This window comes from Hyperolius riggenbachi, chromosome 12 (genome assembly GCF_040937935.1).
Source record: "Hyperolius riggenbachi isolate aHypRig1 chromosome 12, aHypRig1.pri, whole genome shotgun sequence".
Lineage (NCBI taxonomy): Eukaryota > Metazoa > Chordata > Amphibia > Anura > Hyperoliidae > Hyperolius > Hyperolius riggenbachi.
The window spans coordinates 107,462,193-107,485,774 of record NC_090657.1 but is presented as its reverse complement, the minus strand read 5'-3'; the positions used below and the strand labels follow the sequence as shown (position 1 = coordinate 107,485,774).

Below are 23,582 nucleotides of genomic sequence, written 5' to 3'. Positions count from 1 at the left end.
ACTTGCTGCTTCCTTCTTCCTGTTCTTGCATTATATGTAATGCACGTGCACAAGACCTCGGCAAGTGAGTATGTGTCTCATCCCACCGCTGCATCCCCCCTTCAGCTGACTCTCTGCACTGCAGCTACCTATTACTAGGCGCTGTTTGTGTGCTCGTCACTGCGTCACATCCCTGCCACTGCAGGGATTAGTTTGCTTTAAACCTAATAAGTCGCCAAGATGTATAAAATCACACATGGTCTTCTCACCCCCAGGGTCTGTATTCCACATAATGTAGTAATAGGAGGCGCCCAGGTAGCTCCAATGTATAAATGGTTAATAACTTAAAAGTATAAATAGCTCTATAGGATAAGCAATATACCATAAAAAGTTAGTAGGGTCCTACCTTAAAGATTCAGTAGGCCTAGGTAGTGGTAAGACAATTTATTGGACACTTTCTAAAAATGATTGACAATTGGTCAATCGGAGCTACCTGAGCGCCTCCTATTACTACGTGATCTACTCACGGCCCCTACCAGGGGACCGTTTCCCACCTCAGATGGTCTATTAACCACTTAATTACCAGTGGTCTCTGCGCCCTTAAGGACCAGAGACCGCTGGTATAATAATGAAAGAATCCCAACGAATCCCCACGCATACTCGCCGTCACCGCCGCACACCGGGATCCTCCTGACATAGACTCTGCCGTCTGACGGCAGAGTCATGTGAGCCGGTCAGGAGCCGCTTTCATTGGCTCCTGACCGTGTCTATCAATGTAAGCCAATGGGAGTGGCTTACATTGATGGACACGGCCAGGAGCGAATGAAATCGGCTCCTCACCAGCTCACATGGATCTTCCGTCATTGAGACAGGCAGAGCCAGTGAGCTGCGGCGAGAGATGTCTGTTTTGAGCGGTGCGATCGGTGGGTAGCGACTGAAATGGCGGATGTGCACTGCGGGCGGTGATTGAAATCTACGCCCTGCCAGCCAGGAGCCCACCAAAACAGGGCGTAGATTGCAATCACCACGGTCCTTAAATAGTTAAGGAGCTGCGACCTTCACCCAACATAACAAAAGGCCTAAGTGGGGATGGCATTTCCCCACCTGCTGTTTGAGTGGTTGCCTCGCTCTGCAACCCAACTTTGAGTATAACTATATTATTGCAATATGCCTACGCCAGCTACCTACGGTAATACACCAGATTGGGCTCCTGGTCTCCCTTTGTTTTTATCTCCTTTGCAAGCACTGTATTCCACATATGGTCTTGAAATCCCAGCCCCCAATCTGAAATTGGGCCCTGGCCTTTTTTTTTTTCTTTCCAAACCATAGGTGCTAAGGATGCTGGTGGATTAATGTCATAACTCCACCCCTCATGTCATGTGATCTAATCTAGGCAGACAGACATCTGAAATAAGAATTGTAGCAAACAGACAGCCGCAGTAGTTTTCCTTTCTCTTCTCTCTCTTACACACTGTGAAAGGAGAAGTAATTTGATCCTGGCAGGAGGAGAGCAGGGGAGGGAGGGGCAGGGGAGGGAACCAGGCTGAAGAGGATGGCACAATGCTTTAGCAAGGCTTCAGGAGAAATAAGGAAGTGCTACTTACATATATAAATGTGAATCTGTTCGATCAACTATGATGTACCAGATGTAAACATTATATGTTCATCTAGCTGTACACAGTGCATAGACTTCATATATGTATTGCCATTCAGACCTTTTTGGCTGGAGGTGGTCTTTAATTATCCTGGTTTCAGCATCAGAAATTCTTCCTATATCTATACATTGCTGTATATTTGTATGTAACCCTGCTCGTTCAGTGATGTTTACCCTAGACTGTTTTATGCGCTCTTCTCCTCCCAGTGCACTCTGGGAGGCTAGGTGTTTCTGTTTACTTTGTAACACGCAAGACACAAACCTTCCGCAGTGATGTACCATTAAAGATGTCTCACCTGTGATAAATTTCAGAATGTAAATCTGGTTTATAATGGGCAAACACTGACTAAATGTGTAAAGTAATATTGTAAAAAAAAAAAAAAAAAATAGCCATTTTATTCAGTAAAGTTCCTCTGAGTGGAACCCGCTTGCCTGAAAATGTCTTGACTTTTTTTCAGCTCCATAAACAAGCTGACATGCAGGAAGAAAAAAACAGAATTGAGCGGGTTCTAGGAGCCATTTCCCCCTCAGAGTTAATCGAGAAGGTGCTAAGCTTTTCTCTTTCGGTAAGTTGACCGTTCTTATGCAATCACTCTACAAGAAGCTGGCAAGTAGGATTGAGAGGCTGGCACTAGATATAGCTTAAGGTGTCAACCCTGCTGGATAAGCACTGTTACCTGTGCTCGTGGTGAGGTACAAAATTCAGCAAGGAGGGAGAGAGCCGCCAGATGAGTAAAAGGGGCGCTGCTATAGGCTGTAGTGGCGCTCAGTGAGTAATTTGGGTGGCAACAAAAGCCGATAAACACAGTGTAATTTGGATAATCACAGTATGGTATTTGCGCCTTTAAAGGATACCACAACTGAAATGTGACATAATGAGATAGACATGTGTATGTACAGTGCCTAGCACACAGATAACTATGCTGTGTTCCTTTTTTTCTTTCTCTGCCTGAAAGAGTTAAATATCAGGTATGTAAGTGGCTGACTCAGTCCTGACTCAGACAGGAAGTGACTACAGTGTGACCCTCACTGATAAGAAATTCCCCTTTTTTACCTCTTTCTTGCTCTCAGAAGCCATTTTTCTGCTAGGAAAGTGTTTTATAGTTGGAATTTCTTATCAGTGAGGGTCACACTGTAGTCACTTCCTGTCTGAGTCAGGACTGAGTCAGCCACTTACATACCTGATATTTAACTCTTTCAGGCAGAGAAAGAAAAAAAGGAACACAGCATAGTTATCTGTGTGCTAGGCACTGTACATAGACATGTCTATCTCATTATGTCACATTTCAGTTGTGGTATCCTTTAAATCTATATTTCAGCAGCTGGTTTGAGGGTTACCCCTCCCCCGTTTAAGTTAAGTAAGGCTAATTAAGATATCAAACCGCTCTTAAATTAGGATTTCTGCTATAATTAGCTGGTGACAAGCAATTTGAATAAAATCAATATAAATAAATGAATAAATAATCGAGTACATTTATTTGTGCACAAACACAATCAAAACAAATAACTTAATTGTATATGGTTAGCGTATGATTATCAATAATAAAATCGCAAAATTATGTATATAATTTAATTGATAAGATTTTCATTGATCTATGGTATCCTACAGTCAACCAACAATCATTCGTTTCCCTCATGCACACTGCAGTGAAAAATAGAAAGTGGTGTCTGCATAAAAAAGATAAAAAATAATAAAATATTTAATACAAACAAAAATTAAAATGCAAAAATTTGCAAAGGAAAAAAAAAAAATATAAACAATAAGGCAGTTATATTGCACAATTCCCAGTGTTGATTGGTCTGTGATAAGCAAAGTTATTTGGTGTAGTCACTTGCTTCCTGTTGTGAATTGTAGGGAGGTATTACCCATCATTCGAGGCCCACACCATCCGCCTCTACCACCCCCTCCCTGCCATTGTTGCGGTCTTATACCGCCCTCCGGGCTCCACCCCACAATTTCTCGATGACCTTGCCTCCTGGCTCCCTCACATCCTCTCCTCTGACCTCCCCACCATCATCCTTGGGGATTTCAATAATCCCATCGATGAAGCCAAGAACTCCGCTGTGACCCGGCTACTCACCATTGCCAACTAACTTGGACTAGTACAACACACCAACACCCACACTCACACTGCAGGTCACACTCTCGACCCTTATATTCACTAAATCCACCACCATTGCAGACCTTGACATCGCACCCTTTCCACCCTCAGACCATCACCTTTTCACCTTCAACCTCCTCACGGAAGGCACCTCTAAACTCCCCGCCAACCCACCTGGTCGATGGCAGCGAGACCTACGCAAGCTCAACCCTAGCGTCCTTGCTGACCCCCTCCATGCCCTCTCCTCCATGCTCCCCACCCTAACCGGTCCTAATCTTGCTGCAGCTCAGTATCGCAAAAACTCTCATCAGCCCTAGAGAAAGCTGCTCCACCAAGATTTCGCCGCAACCGACCCCCTAACACCCAGCCCTGGCGCACTACCCATACTCGCAACCTCCAGAGGAAAACACGTGCCACTGAATGGAAATGGAGGAAAACTAGACTTAACCAGGATGTCCTACAGTACAAGACCAACCTGCTGCAGTTCCACACTGCCCTTGCTCATGTGAAGCAGGAATACTTTACCAAGCTCATCGGAGCACAAGCTTCCAACCCCAGGCGTCTTTTTGCCACTTTCAGCTCCCTGCTTAAACCCTCCCCCACCCTCCGTTTCCTCCCTCTCTGCCACAGATTTAGCTACTTCACCAACAAAATTGTCTCCATCCGCCAGGAAATATCCAATCTCCAATCATCACCTCCCACCCCCTCCCAACCAGCTCCTCTTCCACCCAATCCTCCCCTCACATCCTTCACTCCTACTACCACCGAGGAAGTCAACCACCTACTGCAGACTTCCCATACCACTACTTCCCCCTCCCCCCCCCCCCCCCCCCCTTGACCCCATCCCTTCTGATTTACTCCAGCCACACTTCACGGAATTGCCCCCAGTCCTCACTACCCTGTTCAACCTCTCCCTATCCACAGGCACCTTCCCCTCAGACTTCAAGCAGGCCACTGGACTACCCCTGCTCAAGAAATCCTCCCCCGACCCCTCGCTATCCTCCCAACTACCGTCCTATCTACCTCCTCCCCTTTGCCTCAAAACTCCTTGAGCGTTTGGTTCACAGACGCCTGACCCAGTACCTCAATACCAACTCACTGCTAGACCCACTGCAATCTGGATTTCGGCCTGCCCACTCAACCGAAACTGCTCTCACCAAAGTGGTCAATGACCTTGCCTTAGCTAAAGCTGAAGGTAAATACTCCATTCTCCTCCTCCTTGACCTTTCAGCAGCTTTTGACACAGTGATCATCCCCTACTCCTCCAGTCCCTCCAGTGCATTCACGATCTCGCCCTGTCATGGCTTTCATCCTACCTCTCCAACCGCTCCTTCACGACCGCCTTCAATGAGTCCTCGTCCACCCCCAACCACCTCTCGGTGGGAGTCCCCCAAAGTTCGGTCCTTGGCCCCCTACTGTTCACCCTATACACATCTTCCATTGGCCAGGTGATCTCCTCCATGGGTTTTAACTATCATCTGTATGCAGATGATACTCAGATCTACCTCCACACCCCTGACCTATCCACCACTACCATGGACAAGGTCTCCTCCTGCTTATCAGCCATCTCCTTCTGGATGTCCGCTAGGTTCCTGAAACTAAATCTAGACAAAACGGAATTTATGATCTTCCCACCCCGACCATCCCTGAACCTCCCAGATGTGCATGTCACTGTTAACCATACTACCATTCGCCCTACCTCTCAAGCCCGCTGTCTGGGTGTCACCCTGGACTCCGCACTCTCCTTCACTCCCCACATCCAAAACCTCATAAAGTCCTGCAACTTCCACCTTCATAACATCTGTAAGATTCGCCCTTTCCTGACCTCTGCAACCACAAAATGCCTCATCCATGCCCTCATTATTTCCCGCCTTGACTACTGCAATGCCCTGCGTTCTGGTCTCCCTATGACCCGAACAGCCCCCCTGCAGTCCATCATGAATGTGGCAGCCAGAATTATCCACTGCTCCCATCGCTCCACCACGGCGGATCCCCTCCTTGAATCCCTCCACTGGCTTCCTATCCAGTCCAGAATCAGATTCAAGAGACTGTGTCTGACCTACAAATCTGTCCACAAAACCTGTCCAACCTACATTTCCGATCTTACTCAGAGGTACACACCTAGCCGCTCACTCCGCTCTTCCAATGAACTTTTCCTAACCGCTCCCCGCATCACCCAGTCCAGGACTTCTCAAGAGCTGCGCCAACACTATGGAACGCTCTACCTCCGCCCATTAGGGCAGCCCCCTCCTTCAACATCTTCAAGAAAGCCCTCAAAACTCACCTTTTCACTCTGGCCTACTACCCCTCACAAGTGCTCTAAACCCACAGCTGAACTCTGGTCCCCTACCTTTCATGTCCCTACTTCTCCCTCTAGATTGTAAGCCTTTGGGCAGGGTCCTCCTCTTTTTGTGTCCTACCTAATCATGCACCTCCATTACTGTGAACCCATGCTATGCATCTGAGTGAACCTAATCTTCATGCTCCCATCCAGTGACTGACTAAGCATTACCTTGTACTCATACTGTGCTGCATGATCTGGTCTTTCTTGTATTCCTGTATTGTCATTTTGCTGTATGTCACCCCTAAATATTGTCTGTAACCTAAACTAATGTCCAGCGCTGCGTAATATGTTGGCGCTTTATAAGTACAATAAATAAATAATAATAAATGTTATGCAATTGATGATTGTAAGTCAATGCTTCTTTTGGAGTTGTGGTAATAGTTCAGTACTGCTATTAGGCAGCAGAGTATTAATCAGAAAAAGTTTCACCTACTTGGATTAGTGGTAAGCGAGACTGGCAGGAGAGCTGATTAGGTTGTAGCAGAAGCGCTCTGGAGCTGCATGCAGCAGCTGGTTACTACTCACAGATCCCCGTTGCAGTAATCTCGGATTGAGTGATTTCCGGAAGAACGGTGGGCGGTTCCTCGGCCGGTGGTACAGCTAGTGTGGCAGATGTAGTGGTGCAATGGCCTCCCCCAGTAAACAGGTCTGGCTCTGTCCTGGATGGGGTCAGATGACAGTGCACTTGTTACTCGCAGAGCTTACTGCAGACCGTCCATCCTTGGTGCTTGTGACGTCACACACAATCAGCTTCCGCCAGTGTAATTTGGCAACAGCTGAAAGCCGAATTGCATCTTACCCCTCTGTACGATGCCTCGGAGGGGATATAATGAACGTTGGGACAGACAATCATCTGCAGATCGGTTCCACCAGTATGTATCTTCACATTTGCAGATGATTGTCAGATCTGCAGATGTATGTCTGTTAAACAAGGTGTGTATTGAGATCTGCAGATATCAGACTATGAATGCATTTTGCAGGAACAGATCTTTTGCAGATACTGATCTTTTGAATGTGTACAGCATCTTTGTGTGCAGCATCTTGCATAGATTTTATCTGATGGGGAGTTCAGCTCAATAGAATAGACTGTGTAGAGTATGGCTCTCATACTACATGAAAGGGGGTAAAATTGGTCTGTGATCTTTCATTAATCTTTCAAGTGTGTATGTAGCATTAGTTTTCTGAACCACTTATGGAATTCCCCAATGGAAGACCCTCAGGGATCACTGGAATGCTGTAGTAAATCTAGACCCATTAGAACTGTGGTGAAGAGCAGGGGCGTCGCTAGCCCTATTTTGGGGTGGCACGTGCCCCCAATCTGTCCTGGGGTGCCACGGATCTCAGCGGCTCCCTCCAGCCGCCGCCGCGTCACTCAGACCTCAGGATCAGGTGGCGAGACGGCGACCAATCGTGCGGGCGCTAGGACCCAGCGCCCACACTGATATGCGGCAGTGACATCACTTCCGCATATCGAGCGGGTGCGTCCGGCGCCCGCTGGTACTGGTCGGGTCGCCGCTGATCCTGAGGTCTGCTGCAAGGTAAGGGGGCGGGGAGCGGCGGCGGCTAGAGGGGGGGCCTCTCTGTCACTCACTCACTCCCTAAAGGGCCTCCCTGTCACTCACTCACTCCCTAAAGGGGCTCCCTGGCACTCACTCACTACTTAAAGGGCCTCCCTGTCACTCACTCACTACCTAAAGGGCCTCCCTGTCACTCACTCACTCCCTAAAGGGGCTCCCTGTCACTCACTCACTACCTAAGGGGCCTCCCTGTCACTCACTCACTACCTAAAGGGCCTCCCTGTTACTCACTCACTTCCTAAAGGGGCTCCCTGGCACTCACTCACTCCCTAAAGGGGCTCCCTGGCACTCACTCACTACTTAAAGGGCCTCCCTGTCACTCACTCACTACCTAAAGGGCCTCCCTGTCACTCACTCACTCCCTAAAGGGGCTCCCTGTCACTCACTCACTACCTAAGGGGCCTCCCTGTCACTCACTCACTACCTAAAGGGCCTCCCTGTTACTCACTCACTTCCTAAAGGGGCTCCCTGGCACTCACTCACTCCCTAAAGGGGCTCCCTGGCACTCACTCACTCCCTAAAGTGGCTCCCTGGCACTCACTGCCTAAAAGGGCTCCCTGGCACTCACTCACTCCCTAAAGGGGCTCCCTGGCACTCACTCACTCCCTAAAGGGGCTCCCTGGCACTCACTCCCTAAAGGGGCTCCCTGGCACTCACTCACTACCTAAAGGGGCTCCCTGTCACTCACTATCAGGGTCCCTGTCACTCACTACCTAACTGGAGGCGCCTGTCACTCACTAGCTAACCTGGGGGTCCCTGTCACTAACTTGGGGGCTACCATATTAAGGGGGCATTCTGCCTATTTATGTGAAATGCTGTCTATTTATGTGCCTCATGACTGCTGAATTTGTCTTGTTGGGAGCCTTATGATTTGTTGGGGGCCTCAAGATTGCTGAATTTGTCTTGTTGGGGGCCTCATGATTTGTTGGAGGCCTCATGATTGCTGAATTTGTCTTGTTGGGGGCCTCATGATTTGTTGGGGGCCTCATAATTGCTGAATTTGTCTTGTTGGGGGTCACATGATTGCTAACTGCGAGACTATGGGAAAAGCTGAATCCTTATCATATGAGACAATAGCATTAAACTTACTTTTTTAGCTTTTTAAAACAGAAAATAAAACTGGGAGGTTCTAAAAAATTGAATACATTTTTCAGGAGTAAGATGGATGAAATTGTTTATCTTCACAGTTTATTTTCAACTTGGATTTTCCATAATGTTCATGTATGAGTTAAAACGTTTGTACAGTATTTAGTTTAAATTGCTGTTGCCACTTTGCGATAGATAAGTGACTTTTGGGTTGCAGTTTGGGCACTCGGCCTCCAAAAGGTTCGCCACCACTGTCATAATCTAATGTCCCACCATTGCTAGGTTCATGTAAATTTGTCTCCACCCGTTACCACACCTATATTCTGGTCCATGGCCCACCCATTTTTCAGTGCGGCGCGATAAGCACGCCGCACAACGTGATCCTCATATTTTTGGCACGCTAGCTGCAGTGTGCTGAATTCTGCTGCCTACAGTATGTACAGTATAAGCTGTTCTCTAGTGCCTGCACTGTGTGCTGATTTACCTTCAGTGTGTACAGTGTAAGGTGTTACTCTGTGCCTTTACTGATTGTAAACCAGCTATATTGTATGCTGATCCCTGCCTTTCAGTATGTACAGTATTAGCTGTAAAGCCTGGTACACACATACAATTTTGATTAGCCAATTTTAGCACTGTTCATAAAATTCATTGTCTGTTGGCCCACTTACTGCACGGGGGTGGTAAAATTGGGGGTCAGTGATTGACCAATCAAAATTGTATGTGCGTATACATCTTTGGTCTATGCCTATACTGATTGTAAATTATCTAAATAAAGGACAGGGGGCTCCATCCAATATTTCGATGGGCAGGTCCGTTATCTGTAGCTTACACCACTGCTAAGTTCATGTACATTTGGCCCCACCCATGGCCACGCCCACTCACCTCATGACCACGCCCATTTTTGCCGCGGCGCGCGCATATACCTCCCCGCCTGGTGCCCACAGGTGCCCCCGATCTCCAAGGACCCTAGAAACACCCCTGGTGAAGAGTTTGAACTAGACGCATAGAATACACAGATGTTATCTTTAACTTTGTATGGAGCCACTTCCTGCATCACTGCCCTAGAGTTCTAAGCTGAAGTCTTGTCAGAGAGTTAATCCATGCCCCGCCCCATTGCTGTGTGAACATTATAGTACTGAGCCAAGCAGCAGAACTATCAGATGGTATTTTTAGAAGTGTGTCTGGAGTTGTGCATTAAAACACACCCATCTTCCTCCCAAAGTGCTGCTTTAACACTTTGCCACTGCTCACCTTAATGTAGCACATAGGCTGTGCCGCCTAGCCCCATGGAATGGTTGTCGCTTGAAAATGAATCGTGATGCCACCCCCTGCCTGTGGTGTAGGCAAGCCTCGGGCAAGACCTTTTAGCATATTCACCATATTTGTCACGGGCTGTAATGCCGAACTCCTAATTTCACTGCTTATCCTCTATCAACTTAATGTGGAGTAAGCTGCACTGTTCCGTCAGAGTTTTGGCAAGAAGGCTTGAGTGCTACTTAAAAGGGTAAAACAAGCGTGATTAGAAAAACACAGCATAAGAGAAAACTATGGCTGCCCAAAGTACTGTACAAGTGTCAACAATGGCAGAGAATTCCAAGTAGTGGAAAAATCCTTTTTTTATCCCTGGTTTTGGAATCAAGAAGACTGAAACCAGTTTGCTAACTGGTAATAGTGTCCCATTAGGCATCTTTTGATTTAAACTTACTAGAAATTGCCGACAGTTTGAAGTGTGGCAAACATTTCAGGAGAATAAAGTAATTTTTACCAACCTGAAAGCAAATGCAGCGAGACAAGCTTCCTGTGACCAGACACCAAATCCAAAGATTTAAACATGAATTAAAAATATCACAAACCAGAAAGAAAATAGAATATATGTCCGTCAAGTCTTGCTTTATGTGTTTATTATAACATATGCATATGCTTTTAACCTACCAGGTACATTTTTATACTAGCTGACTTGAGATGAATTTTTTTGAAAATTGACCCCCTTTTTTGTTTAATTTCTTCAGAATGTTATTTTTTTTCCCTTTTTCTCCCTAGGAAGAGGTACGCCCACAAGACACAGTATCTGTGATTGGTGGAGTTGCTGGGGCTAGTAAACAAGGCAGAAAGGCAGCATGGAAATTTGTTAGGGACAACTGGGAGGAGCTCCATAACCGGTACCAAGGTGGCTTCCTCATCTCCCGACTCATAAAGGTAGGCAGATCAATCATTTATGCATTTGCGCTTTTTATCTGCAGGTTAATCTTCATTGTTTGGCATTAACCCTGTGTTCTTTTGTTCTAGCTTTCTGTGGATGGTTTTGCTAGTGAAAAAATGGCTGCAGAGGTTAAGGTAATTAATTTGGTCTTTCTCTTGTGCCTTGTAGTCCATTAGTTTTCTATAGTATATAGATTGTGTGATATTTATTAGCTTGGAAATGGTTTAAGTAGATAGCACCTAGGACATATATGGCTGTTAAAACTCAAATTTGGGCTTATATTGTTAGAAAATGCATAAAAAAGCATTTTCAAATTCTAAATTAACCTGCTGATATTAGTATGTGTGAAATGAGCAATTTGGACTGGGTTGCTAAATATACTTAGTGGATCCGAGATGAACTTTTAGTCATTGCATAATTGTGTTCCTTTCCTATTGTTTATAGGGCATTCGTCAAGCCAAATACTTTTGTTTTTGTTTTAATACTCTAATTCCCTATAAACTAAACAAGCCCCGCCCACAGATTTTCAGAGAGCCTTGGCAGTAGCAAGGGCTCATGGGAGCTCAGTCTGGGCAGGAGGAGGGGGAGGTATTACAAGCCTGAGATTTCAGAGGCAGAGGGGAGGAGGGGGGATTAGGTTTTTTTCAGTTTTGAGTGCTGATGGTGCAGATAAGCTTGCCTGTGTGTAATGTTTACAAACATGGCTGCTGTCGTATCACAGGAAGAAATAATCATATTCTATTAACCACTTCAGGATTCTGCAGACGCTTATCTACGCCCCTGCAGTAGATAAGCGTCTGCAGTACGTTTGATTACCGTCGCCGCGCACGATCGCCGTACTTCCCCCGTCCGCAATCGCCGCTATACTGTCCCTCTGTGATCGGGATACCCGATCACTGAGGCTGCGATGACTCACAGCCTCCTGCAGTGTTGATTGAAAAAAATCCCGGCAGAAACAAAATGTAAACAATTCGTTCCCTGTGAGATTTATTCAACACAGAACTCCATAGCGCCATCTTGTGGCCAAAAAGTAAAAATACATTCAAAAATATACAAACCCATAGGATAATTACCGTATTTCGCGCCGTATAAGACGCTCCGGAATATAAGACGCACCTAGGTTTAGAGGGAAAAAAAACAGGGAAAAAAAAATATAAACTAAACCTGGTGCGTCCATATTTCAGGAGCGTCTTGTACATGACCTCCCACAAATGGTGCCCTCCTGTCACCCCCAGGTGTCAATGCTGTACCCCCAGTTCTCCTGCTTTCTCCCCATGTGTCCTGTCATGTCCATGTGTTCTCCTGTCCCCCTCTAAATGTCCCCGTCACCCCCAGGTGTCCTGCTTTCTCCCCATGTGTCATCCTGTCATGTCCATGTGTCCTCTTGTCCCCCCCAAAGTGTCCCCGCTCTCAGCCCTATGTGTCGTCCTCCTCCTCCAAGTGCCTCCTCTGTGTCCCGCTGTGAGTCCCCCCAACACCCCCCCCCTGCGCTTTTCTGTACCCCCCTCCCTCCTGTGTCGCCGGGTCCCCCCATGTAATAGCGGCAGCGGGCAGCGCTGTGAGTCCCCCCCCCCCCCCCCCTCCCCAACACTCCCCGCGCTTGTATGTACCCCCCTCCTGTCGCTGGGTCCCACCGTGTACGAAGCGGCAGCGAGCAGTAACTTACCTCCATCTTGCCCGTGGCGATTGAAGACGCCCGGCTTCTGTGGGCGGCTTCCTCTAGTGCCGGCTTCTAATGACGCGTCATTAATTACGCGTCATTAGAAGCCGGCTCTAGAGGAAGCCGCCCACAGGAGCCAGATGTCTTCAATCGCCGCGGGCAAGTTGGAGGTGAGTTGCTGCCCGCTGCCGCTTCGTACACGGGGGGGGGGGGGGGGGACCCAGCGACACAGGAGGGGGGTACATACAAGCGCGGGGCGGACTCACAGTGCTGCCCGCTGCCGCTATTACATGGGGGGACCCGGCGACACAGGAGGGGGGGGTACAGACAAGCGGGGACAAGGGGGAACGCAGCCACAGAGGAACACAGGCAAGGCAGGGAATCCCCGATGACGGCGGGTCGGCGGCTCGTAGCGGCGGGCGTCCGTAAGTCGGGGATTCCCTGCCTTTGCCGTATAAGGCGCAGGGACTTTTTGTCCCCATTTTTTGGGGAGAAAAGCTGCGTCTTATACGGCGAAAAGTACGGTAAATAGGTTTTTTTAATATATTTTTAACCCCTTCCTCCCCACCCCATAGTTACCAAAATAAAACGCTTGTAAAAAAAAATAAAAAAATACACCATTAAAAAAAAAAAATAGACACCTTTATTTCTAAATAAAATATTATTGCCATACATTGTACAAGGGACACAATTTAAACGTTGTAATAACTGGGACAAATTAGCAAATAAAATGTGTCTGTTTCATCATCAATCGCACATTTTATTTTTAAACTACAATGACTGAAAGCTGAGAATGGTGAATTTTTTTTTCTACTTCTTCCTTGCAAAATACATATAAATAAAATGATGGTTAGCAAACAGTACTGCCCAGAGAAAGCCTAGTTTGTCCTGCAAAAAATATATAGATCATGTCAGTTTGATAAGTAGCAATAAAGTTTATTGGTGAATGAAATTGCTCTGGTCCTGAAGGAGAAAAAAACCTGTGATCCTGAAGTGGTTAAAGAGACACTGAAGCGAAAAAAAATATGCTATAATGAATTGGTTGTGTACTATGAATAATTACTAGAAGATTAGCAGAAAAAGAGATATCAGCAGCACCGCTACAGTGAAAAAGTTAGCTCTTTTATTAGTGCAGTAAAATCATGTGGCAAAGATAGAGCTGGAGGCAACTACAGCCCGCTGTTTCGAAGCGACATGCTTCTTCTTCAAGTTGCAAGCTCATAATGACAAACCATGTTCTCATACCTTCTTAAATATGGCCACACATTCAAATGTCAGCCAATCCACAAATGAGACTTGAGAAGCGACCAATCAGAGCAGACCAAAAGAATGGAGGACCTGATGGGGAACTTCAGTACACAGGAAGTACAACCCACAAGTGACCTCACTGCAAGAAAACACTCCCATAAGAAAAACGGCTGCTAAACCACACCCAAAATGGACCTGATGGGGAACTGCCATGTATGCGTAAAAATCACCTGATGCGTAAAAATGTACGCATAAACCCCAAACGCGAAAACGCATGAAAACAGTATGCTAAAGGCATCCACGATGAATGCCAACAAAAAAAGACGCGTAAAAAGCGTAAAGATATACGCAAAAAAATCTAGGAACGCGTGGAAGAATAATGCGTAAAAACCTCTGAATAAATGCTAACAAAGCGTACGCGTAAAAAGATGGGAGTGGCGTATAAATATACGCAAATAATTAAAGTAAACTGTGCATAACACTACATGTAAAGAAATTACAAAAGACAAAAACCAGTAAAATATATGCAAAAATTTAAAAATATTGATATGCTCTGATTGGTCACCGCTCATGCATAAACATAAAGAACCTTAATCACATAAGATATAGAAAAGTACATGAACAACCTTAAGAAAATGTTATCTCAGAATATAAATACTAGATACATCCCATAAATTATTCCCAAAATTGCCGAAAAAACCCCAAACCTATGTTACTGGTCCTGATTGCCACCCAGATCCGAATCTTCTTAAATACAAAACGATAAATCGTACTCCCTATTTAAACCTCCTCGACCTACAGTTCCTAAACGTCTAATCCATCCTGCTTCACATTTCAGTAATGCTTTCAATCTATCCCCACCACGTAATGTCCTAGGTACACTGTCTATGACCTGTATCCTAAGTTGTGACACTGAATGTCGAGACTCGACAAAATGGGACGACACAGCTTGTTCTCGATTCTGACCACGTATCGCACACTTGTGTGATGAAAGACGTACACGTAAAGATTGTGTCGTCATGCCAACATAAGCTAAGCCACAAGGGCATTTAATAAGATACACTACATATGTTGAGTCGCAAGAATAGCGTCCACGGATCTTAAAGAGACTCCGTAACAAAAATTGCATCCTGTTTTTTATCATCCTACAAGTTCCAAAAGCTATTCTAATGTGTTCTGGCTAACTGCAGCACTTTATACTATCACTGTCTCTGTAATAAATCAATGTATCTTTCCCCTGTCAGACTTGTCAGCCTGTGTCTGGAAGGCTGCAAAGTTCTTCAGTGTTGTGGTTCTGCTATGAACTCACAATTCCAGGCCCCTCTCTGCACACTGCCTGTGTGTTATTTAGATTAGAGCAGCTTCTCTCTTCTCTCATCTTTTACAAGCTGGATAAATCGTCCTCTGAGCTGGCTGGGCTTTCACATACTGAGGAATTACAAACAAGGGCAAAGCTGTTTGCAGGAAGAAAAGAGCAGCCTGAAACTTCAGTGCATGGGGGAAAGAAACACACAAATGATCTCTTGAGATTCAAAAGGAAAGCTGTATACAGCCTGCTTGTGTATGGATGTATTTTTCTATGTGTGGACATGCTGTACATCAACCTACTTCCTGTTTTGGTGGCCATTTTGTTTGTTTACAAACAAACTGTTTTTAACCACTTTTAATGCGGCGAGGAGCGGCGAAATTGTGACAGAGGGTAATAGATGTCCCCTAACGCACTGGTATGTTTTCTTTTGTGCGATTTTAACAATACAGATCCTCTTTAAACTCAGTTCCCAAAGATGGGTGATTAAAACTATCACCTTTGACAATATGGCTACAAGCATGGCAACTTAAACATGGATAAGTGCCAAATCTGCTCGCCGAGTCAGTAACTACAGGTGTTGTCCCATACTTGTCTCGTCCCATTTTGTCTCTAATTGTGGGAGGTCTTTTAAAAGACAGAAGTGGGGGATATCTGAACTCATGAACTTGTGGGAAGGACTGGCGTAAGAGGCCCCAATGTTTCCGTACAATGGACCCCAGCTGAGCACTGCAGGCATTGTAAGTGGAAACAAAGGGGAGTCTAAGGCCCTGCTGGCGTCTGGGTCTAGATTTTTTGCGTATATTTTTACGCGTTTTTTTTTGTTGGCATTCATTGTGGATGCCTTTAGCATACTGTTTTCATGCGTTTTCGCGTTTGGGGTTTATGCGTACATTTTTACGCATCAGGTGATTTTTACGCATACATGGCAGTTCCCCATCAGGTCCATTTTGGGTGTGGTTTAGCAGCCGTTTTTCTTATGGGAGTGTTTTCTTGCAGTGAGGTCACTTGTGGGTTGTACTTCCTGTGTACTGAAGTTCCCCATCAGGTCCTCCATTCTTTTGGTCTGCTCTGATTGGTCGCTTCTCAAGTCTCATTTGTGGATTGGCTGACATTTGAATGTGTGGCCATATTTAACCACTTGAGGACCTAGGGCTTTCTACCCCTTAAGGACCGGCCACTTTTTTTCCATTCAGACCACTGCAGCTTTCACGGTTTATTGCTCGCTCATACAACCTACCACCTAAATGAATTTTGGCTCCTTTTCTTGTCACTAATAAAGCTTTCTTTTGGTGCGATTTGATTGCTCCTGCGATTTTTACTTTTTATTATATTCATCAAAAAAGACATGAATTTTGGCAAAAAAATGATTTTTTTAACTTTCTGTGCTGACATTTTTCAAATAAAGTAAAATTTCTGTATACATGCAGCGCGAAAAATGTGGACAAACATGTTTTTGATAAAAAAAAACCCATTCAGTGTATATTTATTGGTTTGGGTAAAAGTTATAGCGTTTACAAACTATGGTGCAAAAAGTGAATTTTCCCATTTTCAAGCATCTCTGACTTTTCTGACCCCCTGTCATGTTTCATGAGGGGCTAGAATTCCAGGATAGTATAAATACCCCCCAAATGACCCCATTTTGGAAAGAAGACATCCCAAAGTATTCACTGAGAGGCATAGTGAGTTCATAGAAGATATTATTTTTTGTCACAAGTAAGCGGAAAATGACACTTTGTGAGAAAAAAAAAAAAGTTTCCATTTCTTCTAACTTGCGACAAAAAAAAATGAAATCTGCCACGGACTCACCATGCCCCTCTCTGAATACCTTGAAGGGTCTACTTTCCAAAATGGGGACATTTGTGGGGTGTGTTTACTGTCCTGACATTTTGGGGGGTGCTAAATTGTAAGCACCCCTGTAAAGCCTAAAGGTGCTCATTGGACTTTGGACCCCTTAGCGCAGTTAGGCTGCAAAAAAGTGCCACACATGTGGTATTGCCGTACTCAGGAGAAGTAGTATAATGTGTTTTGGGGTGTATTTTTACACATACCCATGCTGGGTGGGAGAAATATCTCTGTAAATGACAATTTGTTAAATTTTTTTACACACAATTGTTCATTTACAGAGATCTTTCTCCCACTCAGCATGGGTATGTGTAAAAATACACCACAAAACACATTATACTACTTCTCCTGAGTACGGCAATACCACATGTGTGGCACTTTTTTGCACCCTAACTGCGCTAAAGGGCCCAAAGTCCAATGAGTACCTTTAGGATTTCACAGGTCATTTTGAGAAATTTCGTTTCAAGACTACTCCTCACGGTTTAGGGCCCCTAAAATGCCAGGGCAGTATAGGAACCCCACAAATGACCCCATTTTAGAAAGAAGACACCCCAAGGTATTCCGTTAGGAGTATGGTGAGTTCATAGAAGATTTTATTTTTTGTCAAAAGTTAGCGGAAAATGACACTTTGTGAAAAAACACAATTAAAATCAATTTCCGCTAACTTGTGACAAAAAAATAAAATCTTCTATGAACTCGCCATACTACTAACGGAATACCTTGGGGTGTCTTCTTTCTAAAATGGGGTCATTTGTGGGGTTCCTATACTGCCCTGGCATTTAAGGGGCCCTAAACCGTGAGGAGTAGTCTTGAAACGAAATTTCTCAAAATGACCTGTGAAATCCTAAAGGTACTCATTGGACTTTGGGCCCTTTAGCGCAGTTAGGGTGCAAAAAAGTGCCACACATGTGGTATCGCCGTACTCGGGAGAAGTAGTACAATGTGTTTTGGGGTGTATTTTTACACATACCCATGCTGGGTGGGAGAAATAACTCTGTAAATGGACAATTGTGTGTAAAAAAATCAAAAGATTGTCATTTACAGAGGTATTTCTCCCACCCAGCATGGGTATGTGTAAAAATACACCCCAAAACACCATTATACTACTTCTCCCGAGTACAGCAATACCACATATGTGGCACTTTTTTGCACCCTAACTGCGCTAAAGGGCCCAAAGTCCAATGAGTACCTTTAGGATTTCACAGGTCATTTTTGTTTCAAGACTACTCCTCACGGTTTAGGGCCCCTAAAATGCCAGGGCAGTATAGGAACCCCACTAATGACCCCATTTTACAAAGAAGACACCCCAAGGTATTCCGTTAGGAGTATGGTGAGTTCATAGAAGATTTTATTTTTTGCCACAAGTTAGCGGAAATTGATTTGAATTGTTTTTCTTCACAAAGTGTCATATTCCGCTAACTTGTGACAAAAAATAAAATCTTCTATGAACTCACCATACTCCTAACGGAATACCTTTGGGTGTCTCCTTTCTAGAATGGGGTCATTTGTGGGGTTCCTATACTGCCCTGGCATTTTAGGGGCCCTAAACCGCGAGGAGTAGTCTTGAAACTAAATGTCGCAAAATGACCTGTGAAATCCTAAAGGTACTCATTGGACTTTGGGCCCCTTAGCGCACTTAGGGTGTAAAAAAGTGCCACACATGTGGTACCGCCGTACTCAGGAGAAGTAGTATAATGTGTTTTGTGGTGTATTTTTACACATACCCATGCTGGGTGGTAGAAATATCTCTGTACATGACAATTGTTTGATTTTTTTTTTTACACACAATTGTCCATTTACAGAGAGATTTCTCCCACCCAGCATGGGTATGTGTAAAAATACACCCCAAAACACATTATACTACTTCTCCTGAGTACGGCGATACCACATGTGTGACACTTTTTTTGCAGCCTAGGTGCGCTAAGGGGCCCAACGTCCTATTCACAGGTCATTTTGAGGCATTTGTTTTCTAGACTACTCCTCACGGTTTAGGGCCCCTAAAATGCCAGGGCAGTATAGGAACCCCACAAGTGACCCCATTTTAGAAAGAAGACACCCCAAGGTATTCCATTAGGTGTATGGCGAGGTCATCGAAGATTTTATTTTTAGTCACAAGTTAGTGAAAAATTACACTTTGTGAAAAAAAACCAATAAAAATCAATTTCCGCTAACTTTTGACAAAAAATAAAATCTTCTATGAACTCGTCATACACCTAACAGAATACCTTGGGGTGTCTTTTTTCTAAAATGGGGTCACTTGTGGGGTTCCTATACCGCCCTGGCATTTTACGGCCCAAAACCGTGAGTAGTCTGGAAACCAAATGTCTCAAAATGACTGTTCAGGGGTATAAGCATCTGCAAATTTTGATGACAGGTGGTCTATGAGGGGCCGAATTTTGTGGAACCGGTCATAAGCAGGATGGCTTTTTAGATGACAGGTTGTATTGGGCCTGATCTGATGGATAGGAGTGCTAGGGGGGTGACAGGAGGTGATTGATGGGTGTCTCAGGGGGTGATTAGAGGGGAAAATAGATGCACTCAATGCACTGGGGAGGTGATCGGAAGGGGGTCTGAGGGGGATCTGAGGGTTTGGCCGAGTGATCAGGAGCCCACAAATTAGGGCCTGATCTGATGGGTAGGTGTGCTAGGGGGTGACAGGTAGTGACAGGAGGTGATTGATGGGTGTCTCAAGGTGTGATTAGTGGGGGGAATAGATGCAAGTAATGCAATGGCGAGGTGATCAGGGCTGGGGTCTGAGGGTGTGGGCGGGTGATTGGGTGCCCTAGGGGCAGATGGGGGTCTAATCTGATGGGTAGCAGTGACAGGGGGTGATTGATGGGTAATTAGTGGGTGTTTAGAGGAGAGAACAGATGCAATGCACTTGGGAGGTGATCTGACTGCGGGTCTGCAGGCGATCGGATGGTGTGGGTGGGTGATCAGATTGCCCGCAAGGGGCAGGTTAGGGGCTGATTGATGGGTGGCAGTGACAGGGGGTGACAGATGGGTGATAGGTGATTGGCAGGTGATTGACAGGTGATCAGTGGGTTATTACAGGGAAGAACAGATGTAAGTAATGCACTGGCGAATTGATAAGGGGGGGTCAGAGGGCAATCTGAGCGTGTTGGCGGGTGATTGGGTGCCCGCAAGGGGCAGATTAGGGTCTGATCTGATAGGTAAAAGTGACAGGTGGTGATAGGGGGTGATTGATGGGTAATTAGTGGGTGTTTAGAGGAGAGAATAGATGTAAACAATGGATTTGGGAGGTGATCTGATGTCGGATCTGCGGGCGATCTATTGGTGTGGGTGGGTGATCAAATTGCCCGCAAGGGGCAGGTTAGGGGCTGATTGATGGGTGGCAGTGACAGGGGGTGATTGATGGGTGATAGGTGATTGGCAGGTGATTGACAGGTGATCAGTGGATTATTACAGGGAAGAACAGATGTAATTAATGCACTGGCAAATTGATAAGGGGGGGTCAGAGGGCAATCTGAGCGTGTTGGCGGGTGATTGGGTGCCCGCAAGGGGCAGATTAGGGTCTGATCTGATAGGTAAAAGTGACAGGTGGTGATTGATGGGTAATTAGTGGGTGTTTAGAGGAGAGAATAGATGTAAACAATGGATTTGGGAGGTGATCTGATGTCGGATCTGCGGGCGATCTATTGGTGTGGGTGGGTGATCAAATTGCCCGCAAGGGGCAGGTTAGGGGCTGATTGATGGGTGGCAGTGACAGGGGGTGACAGGAGGTGATTGATGGGTGATAGGTGATTGGCAGGTGATTGACAGGTGATCAGTGGGTTATTACAGGGAAGAACAGATGTAATTAATGCACTGGCGAATTGATAAGGGGGGGTCAGAGGGCAATCTGAGCGTGTTGGCGGGTGATTGGGTGCCCGCAAGGGGCAGATTAGGGTCTGATCTGATAGGTAAAAGTGACAGGTGGTGATAGGGGGTGATTGATGGGTGATTGATGGGTAATTAGTGGGTGTTTAGAGGAGAGAATAGATGTAAACAATGGATTTGGGAGGTGATCTGATGTCGGATCTGCGGGCGATCTATTGGTGTGGGTGGGTGATCAGATTGCCCGCAAGGGGCAGGTTAGGGGCTGATTGTTGGGTGGCAGTGACAGGGGGTGATTGATGGGTGATTGATGGGTGATTGACGGGTGATTGACAGGTTATCAGGGGGGATAGATGCATACAGTACACAGGGGGGGGGGGGGGGTCCTGGGGAGAATCTGAGGGGTGGGGGTGATCAGGAGGGGGCAGGGGGGGAGATAAAAAAAAATAGCGTTGATAGATAGTGACAGGGAGTGATTGATGGGTTATTAGGGGGGTGATTGGGTGCAAACAGGGGTCTGGGGGGTGGGCAGGGGGGGGTCTGAGGGGTGCTGTGGGCGATCAGTGGGTGGGGGGGGGGGAGGCAGATCAGTGTGTTTGGGTGCAGACTAGGGTGGCTGCAGCCTGCCCTGGTGGTCCCTCCGACACTGGGACCACCAGGGCAGGAGGCAGCCTGTATAATACACTTTGTATACATTACAAAGTGTATTATACACTTTGTAGCGGCGATCGCGGGGTTAACATCCCGCCGGCGCTTCCGTATGGCCGGCGGGATGTTACGGCGGGTGGGCGGAGCCAGTTGCCGGGGGAAGCGCGCGTCATCAATGACGCGATCGCTCCCCCGGCATAGGAAAAGGACGCAACGCCCTAAGGCGTATTGCGGTCCTTAAGGCATCCACTTTGCCGCCGCCCATGGGCTGTGGGCGGTCGGCAAGTGGTTAAGAAGGTATGAGAACATTGTTTGTCATTATGAGCTTGCAACTTGAAGAAGCATGTCGCTTCGAAACAGCGGGCTGTAGTTGCCTCTGCCTCTATCTTTGCCACATGATTTTACTGCACTAATAAAAGAGCTAACTTTTTCACTGTAGCGGTGCTGCTGATATCTCTTTTTTTGCTATTTTTGAACTTGATGAGCAACAAGTTCTGATCAGCTATAGCACGCTTGTCTCCATTGAGAGTGCTGGGTCAAACCACTTGTTTGCATCACGACATTGCTAGAAGATTAGCAGCAAAGAAAATATTCTCATATTTTTATTTTCAGGTATATAGTGTTTTTTCTAACATTGCATCATTCTCTAATATGTGCAGATTACATAACACTCAGCATTCAAAATGATTCTTTCAGAGCAGTCTGTGAACTAATGACCTCTCCTCTGGCAGAGGAAAAGTAAATAGTTAACTAACAGTTGAGATAATAAAAGTCAGATAACAGCTCTCTCCATGACTTTGAAAGTCGTAGAGATAATGGCTTTTTTTGTATAGAGATAACTGGAGTTTCTTAACTCTTCCTCTACTGGAAACAATTAGACTGATGTATCTGATCTTAATGTTTTATTTCTTAGCTGTACTACACATACAAAAATAATATATCAGTTTTTTTTTTCGCTTCAGTGTCTCTTTAAAGCTGTTTGCAGCTAGATTTGCTGTTTAAACTATCAAAACTTTACATAAGATATATAGACAAGTTACTTGTTATGTATAATTTTTCATCTCGGATCCGCTTTAACAACTGGACTGCTTTATTCTCAAGAACACCAGTGAGCCAGAGCAATCGGTACTGGAGCCTAACCTGCCTCCAGAAACTTAGACGATCTCATTAATTCCTATCACAATGGAAAGCTCAAATCAGACTTTCTGTGAGAGAGAATACTGTTCTGTTAGCTGTTGGGCAGAAAGGGGAGGTAACACTCTGCTTTTTTGGGTAACCATACTGCATGGGCAACAGTGTGAAATTCATCATGGCTAACCCAGAGAACAAGCAAGTCACGGTCGTTAAAGTAAACCTGAAACAAATGGAAGAGAAGGATTTTTACTTAAAGAGAACCCGAGGTGGGGTTCTAAGAATGATATCCGCACACAGAGGCTGGGTCTGCCTATACAGCTCAGTTTGTTGATATGTAGTGTCCCCCCAGGCCCTCCCTGCGCTCTGCTATGCCCCCATAAATCACAGCCGCGCTGTCGACGCAGCCTCTGTGTGCGGATATCATTCTTAGAACCCCACCTCGGGTTCTCTTTAACTGGGGCTTTCTCCAGCCACCCTGTAGTCCATCAGCTCCCTCAATGACCTTCTGGTCTGATCCGCTGTGCACCTGTGACTTCCATGATCCAACTGCGGGCCACTGCGTATGCCCTGTCCCAAGCAGGGCACCGCCTCAATCGTGCCTGATCGGGCATGTAACCTGAAATAAAAAATTCATACCAGCTTACCTGCCCTAAAGAGGTGGTTCCTGAACTTTTTTTTTTGTTACTGATAATGCCCTCACGTGCCTTCATCTTGTACCCTCATACTATGTCTCATCTCCTGTCCCTCATATAAACAGTGCAGATCTCCTCCACATTGCAGCACCCCCTTGCAGAGATTTTATGTAGGGAGGTTCACAGAATTGGTGGAGTCCTCTTTGTGCACACATGCCAACCGGTTTCAACTGCAAGCTGCCAAACACAATCTCACTGCAATGCAATTGTGATTCTTGAACTTTTGCATCATGTGATTCTTTGAGAGATATGTTCTATGCTGACTGGTTT

At 45.7% G+C, this 23,582-nt stretch overlaps 1 protein-coding gene across 1 annotated transcript in view; it reads left to right on the top strand.

Annotated features, from left to right (window-relative positions):
- NPEPPS (aminopeptidase puromycin sensitive) overlaps positions 1-23,582 on the top strand; it is a 159,425-nt gene that overhangs the window by 134,583 nt on the left and 1,260 nt on the right. The window contains exons 20-22 of the mRNA XM_068263069.1: positions 2,092-2,199; positions 10,783-10,938; positions 11,029-11,076. Coding sequence (XP_068119170.1) covers positions 2,092-2,199; positions 10,783-10,938; positions 11,029-11,076 — 312 coding nt within the window. The remainder of the gene's footprint in view (positions 1-2,091; positions 2,200-10,782; positions 10,939-11,028; positions 11,077-23,582) is intronic.